General features: G+C 41.4%; 1 gene segment (V, D, J or C); it reads right to left on the bottom strand.

Annotated features, from left to right (window-relative positions):
• Nucleotides 1-1322: 1322 nt before the first annotated feature.
• LOC110288815 lies at nucleotides 1323-1892 on the bottom strand. The segment is given in 2 exon segments: nucleotides 1323-1645; nucleotides 1823-1892. Coding segments are annotated over 2 exon segments (384 nt in total).
• Between the last annotated feature and the right edge of the window lie 988 nt (nucleotides 1893-2880).

The raw sequence follows: 2880 nt of genomic DNA, 5'->3' as shown, positions 1-2880 counted from the left end.
GTAACCCTGTTCTATCTCTATGAGTCAAAATCGTACCCAAGACTGAGTGTAATGGCCCATACCACTGATCACAGTGCTTAGGAAGAGTTAGATGGAATTTTGTGAGATCAAAATCCACTCCCCAGTTTAACAGGCCATGATACCTTCTTTCAAATATAAATAACAAGAACATTATAAGTTTTCAACTAATTTTTAATTAAAACATTTTTTATTGATGTATAAAGTATTACCCTCAACAAATATCAAACACTGTTAATTATTATAAGACAGAAAAACAAGCCAGGTGTTGCATCATATGCCTTTAATCCCAGCACTCNGGAGGCAGAGGCAGGCAGATTTCTGAGTTCAAGGCCAGCCTGGTCTCCAAAGTGAGTTCAAGGACAGCCAGGGCTATACAGAGAAACCCTTGTCTCAGAAAAAAAATGAAAAAGAAAACAAACTTGATTCCCATCATACAAAATCATGTTTACCATTAGTGTAGTGTAGTGTAGTGTAGAATGAGGTATCAGAGTCTCCACATTGGGAAGTATGTGAGAAGACAGCACAGGAAGATGTGGCCTAAGAATAGTAAGCCGAGATCAGATCTGTTGTTAACACGTCAAACATCATGTTTTCTCCAGATCCACTGCCTGTGAAGAGATCAGGGTCTCCAGTGTACCGGTTGAATGCCCAGTAAATCAGTGCTTTAGGAGATTTCCCTGGTTTCTGTCTATATCAGGCTACATTAGTACCCACATTCTGACTGGCCTTGCAGGTGATGCTTACCCTGTCTCCTACTAATTTGGATATGAATTTTGGAGACTGGATCATCACAATGTATCCATCAACACCTGCAAAAAGAAATACAAAATGAGTATACACTTACATGTACCAAGACATCATGATACAATTGTTAGAATCCAAAATGTCTTATCNAATGACATTGTCTGCCAAATACTGGCTTCCTATAGAAAATAGCTATTTAAATAGCTATTTATTGTATCCTAGATATTTATATATTCATAAAACCCTGTGTGTGTGTACCTGTGCATATGTGTGTGTGTGTATCTGTGTGTGTGTGTGCATGTCAGAGGGTACATGTGTATGTCACATAAAAATAGGTAAATTTGTTATGTTCAATACATAGAATCTGAGCATGAGAATTAAAAAAAAATGAAGATATGAGTGTCTTTTTTTGCCAAAAAGACCTTCCAAGTCAAAGGATCTGTTCATTAATTTTCTAAAACTTTGCAACAGACAGGCATAGCAGCTGCAGGCAGAGGGGAAGTGTGTAGGTCTAGGGATGTGTAATGCAGACAGCTGGATAGAATCTCAGAGGAGGTTTATGTAGGAGGCTGAAGCACTGTGAGAGGATAGCTGTTACCTTGCTGACAGAAATAATCTGCCAGGTCTTCAGACTGCACATTGCTGATGGTGAGAGTGAAATCTGTCCCAGATCCACTGCCTGTGAAGCGATCAGGGACTCCAATGTACCGGTTGGATGTCCAGTAAATCAGTGCTTTAGGAGATTTCCCTGGTTTCTGTTGATACCAGGCTACAGCAGTACCCACATTCTGACTGGCCTTGCAGGGAATGCTGACCCTCTCTCCTACTGATGTGGACATAAATTTATGAGACTGGGTCATCACAATGTCTCCATCAACACCTGCAATCAGAAATAGATAATGAGTATACACTTACATATACAAAGACTTAATGATACAAATGTTAGAATCCAAAANGTCTTATCTAATCACATTGTCTGCCTAATATTGGCTTCCTATAGGAAAAGCTATTTAAATAAATTACTTTTAAGATGTTATCATACTTTTAAATGTCTCACCAGACAACCAGAGCAACACCAATACAAAAACCTGAGTATGAGAGTCCATCCTGATGCCCATTCTGGTCTGATGTATTTCTGATCTCACTGCAAAGACCTGGTTTATAAATCTTGGGCAGCTGTGCTGGCCTCTAGGGATCTATGCAAAGTAGTCATCAAATAAGGAAGTAAGTTACACAGCTGTTTGAGAGTATCCATGTTAAATAAACAGTCAAACATACTACCAAAGACAGGAAATGATCACTGGGAAGGAAGTCAAAATAGAAGCTCAAGGACCAATTTAAATCTCTGAAACCACAAGTATGTAGATGCTCTCATGACAGGCTTCCATCAAAATCTGATATGGGGTGAGAGAAAAGGACTGAAACACTGGGGCCAGCCCAAAGTCTGTCAACAGGCAACCTCGGGAGGTAGGAGATTGGGATGACCATCCAGAATGCACCAGAGACCTGGGAGGTGAGAGAATCTCAGGACACAAAGGGATGAAATACCCAACAGTATTGAGAGAGAACTTATAGAGCCCACCTCCAGCAGGAAGACAGGGCATCAAATGAGGCAAGGGTGTTCCAGACTCACAACTCTGACCCATATTTCTCCCTGTCTGAAAGAATTAGGGGGATAGAAATGGAGGGGAGCCTGAAGAAAAGAAGATCCAGTGACAGGTCCAAAGTGGAATCCAGCTCAAGGTGAAGTCCCAAGGCCTGACACTATCACTGANGCTAAGGAGCACTCACAGAAAGGGACCTAGCATGACCACACTCCAGAAGATCCAACATGCAGCTGAGTCAGATGCAGATATTTGTACCCAACCAATGGACAGAAACAATGACCCCTGATGTTGAATCAGGGAAAGACTGAAAGATGCTGAGGAGGTATAACAGTCTCAATTAATCTGGACCCCAGAGATCTCTCAAACACAGGATCACCAAACAGGCAGCATACACCAGCTGATATGAGGCCACCAACACACATACAGCAGAGAACTGCTGGATCTGTGTTCATTCAGAAATGATGCACCTAACCCTCAAGAGACTAGACACCCTGGGGAGATTCGAGGT

The sequence above is a fragment of the Mus caroli genome, unplaced genomic scaffold, assembly GCF_900094665.2.
Source record: "Mus caroli unplaced genomic scaffold, CAROLI_EIJ_v1.1 scaffold_9968_1, whole genome shotgun sequence".
NCBI classification, from domain to species: Eukaryota; Metazoa; Chordata; class Mammalia; order Rodentia; family Muridae; genus Mus; species Mus caroli.
The sequence above is the reverse complement of the archived record's forward strand: the minus strand, read 5'-3'. Positions and strand labels throughout refer to the sequence as shown.